The sequence below is a fragment of the Oryza brachyantha genome, chromosome 1, assembly GCF_000231095.2.
Source record: "Oryza brachyantha chromosome 1, ObraRS2, whole genome shotgun sequence".
Classification (NCBI taxonomy): domain Eukaryota; kingdom Viridiplantae; phylum Streptophyta; class Magnoliopsida; order Poales; family Poaceae; genus Oryza; species Oryza brachyantha.
In genome coordinates this window covers 22,301,096-22,303,472 of record NC_023163.2, presented here as the reverse complement: position 1 = coordinate 22,303,472, position 2,377 = coordinate 22,301,096, and the positions used below count along the sequence as shown (strand labels likewise).

The following is a 2,377-nucleotide window of genomic DNA, read 5'->3' as shown; positions in this document are numbered from 1 at the left end:
AAACTAGGTTGATAAACACTTGGTACTATACCCCTCTAGTTTTTTTATTTGACGTCAATGATTTTGGATTTATATTTGATAGTTCATCTTATTTAAATTATTTTTGTAAATATGTAAAATTATATGTTATGCTTAAAATATATTTAGTAATAAATTAAATTAAAATAATTAATAATTATGTAAATTTTTTAAATAAGCTGAATGGTCAACATAGATAAAAAGTCAACAATGACAAATAAAAAATGAAGGATATATTATACTACTATTAAAGAGCACTGTAGTGGGGCAACTATCTTGGATTAGGGAGGAGCGTGCATAATCAACTCCCTTGAAGGCCACGATATCATGTGTTTGTGCTATCATTATATTTGAATCTCTTATATATGGTGTTCTTCCATGTTTGGTTACATATATTGATTCAACTACCGGTCTGGCAGACTATCACAAATAGGAACAGGTGGGCACCGCACAACTTATGCTTGCCTCCCAAGCGTGGCATTTCACACGAGCAAATTATTCCACGTATGAATATCTCAATCTGTTCCCTTAGAAACTAATGCCGTACGACGGCGACTTGTCAGGGTTGAACAGCCCAAAGTGCTTCTCGACCTCATCCCCGGGCTTCCTGTCCTCGTTGAACATGGCAAATATGTATGTCTCCAACGCCCTAGGCTTCCTAGGTGTGCCGCCACGGACATGGTTGATCAGGCCCTGGTTGTACGCCTGCGCGTTGCGGGCGCTGGCCCCAACAGCCCCCCCGGCCGACGGCCACCCGCTCTCGGACACAACGACGCCGACGCCTGGTGTGCGGGCCTTCTCCAGCGCGGCGTAGATTGAGTCGACCATCGCGTCGAACAGGCACGTGTAGGTCAGCCCGTTCCCGGCGTCCGTCACCGTCGTGCCTGGCTGGAAGGTGGCGTAGTTGAGAGGGATGTTGTTCTGTCCGCTTTGCTGGTCGTCTTTGTAGGCGAAGTAGGGGTACACGTTGGCCAGCAGCGGCGCGCCGGTGGCGGCCAAGAAGCCGGCGATGGGGGTCATGTAGGAGTCCCTGAACACGCCGTCGGAGGGAGGGAACGAGTTGGCGATCACGTCGAACCTGACCGACGTGGAGACCTTGATGCTGCCGAGGCCGGCCGCTGTCAGCGCGCTGTTGACGTTCCGCATGGCGGGGAGGATGCTCGCCGTGCCGCTGCCCTGAACCTCGTTGCCGACGGCGATGTAGCGGAAGGAAACGCCCGGGTAGGCCTGGACGTTGTCCCTGACCCAACCTGCCGCGGCGGAGGGGCTGGAGGCTAAGCGCGCGAGGTCTTCGCCGGCCACGTCCATGATGACGCCGATGCCCGTGCCGCTGAGTGCTTTGAGGGTGTCGGCGTCCGGGAAGTAGATGCGCATGGAGTCGATCCCCTTGGATATGTAGAGCTGCACGACGTCGCTCGCCCGGGGTAGGTTGCTGCCGTTCACGCCGTAGCACACGCCGATGGAGTGTACCGCTGTCGTGAGACAGATGCGTGCATGCAAGTGTCAGCAAGACCCAGTAATAATTAGTTCAGTCAATTGTGTAGTCTCCCAGTGCACAGCCCACATACATATCACATATGCAATCCTGTACGTGGCACTGTAATAGTATACTACTACTCACCCCTTCCGCATGCAAGTAGTCTATGTATTACTGGTTTTTGCTTTTCCAAAATTAATCTACATATAACACGTCTCTCGTTTTGTTGCTGTATTATTGAATGGATATCTCCTGTCCTAAGTATGCATGCATGCAAATGTGATGTATGCTGTTTTCATGTACATATCATTTCACCTTCAAGTTAGGATATATGGATAATTCAATGCGAGACAATACATACAAATTCAGTCTTGATTTTTGTGCAAATACAAAAATACATAGATAATTTGTGGAAGGATGGAGTATATTTGGTTTCAAAAAGGGTAGAATATACACATCTGTATATGCAGCTATGCAGAGAGAGACGATCTTACTTAGTTGCATTACCTGCAGGAAATGCCGCCAAGGTTCCAAGGAGCATCGCCACTGAAAGCATGGGAGCGAGACCCATCTTATTAGCCATCTCCGCTTTATTTGCAACCGAGAGGACCATCTCTACTCTATATATAAGCGGTACGCTAAGGTAGTAAGGTACGAATGCTTCTTTGTTTAAAAACTTTCCTGCAATGTACCAACCATTTAATTGCAATAACAACACTCATGTTGCAAGTCCCCAGCGCTGTCCAGTTTGGCAGGATCCCGATCGAGCTCCCCATTCGCACGTATTATAACTCGATGAGCTAGCTAGCTTATCGATCGAGTTACAATTTCCACCACTAGCTAGTCCACCAACGCACTACGCAGCCAAGCGTGCTTGACTGA

General features: G+C 48.2%; 1 protein-coding gene across 1 annotated transcript; it reads right to left on the bottom strand.

Annotated features, from left to right (window-relative positions):
* Nucleotides 1-288: 288 nt before the first annotated feature.
* On the bottom strand, nucleotides 289-2,108 carry LOC102709784 (glucan endo-1,3-beta-glucosidase GII-like). The gene is made up of 2 exons (XM_006644546.2): nucleotides 2,003-2,108; nucleotides 289-1,490 (listed from the first exon to the last, which is right to left on the bottom strand). Exons 1-2 carry the CDS (start codon nucleotides 2,106-2,108, stop codon nucleotides 547-549), a joined length of 1,050 nt encoding a protein of 349 aa, XP_006644609.2. The 3' UTR covers nucleotides 289-546.
* Between the last annotated feature and the right edge of the window lie 269 nt (nucleotides 2,109-2,377).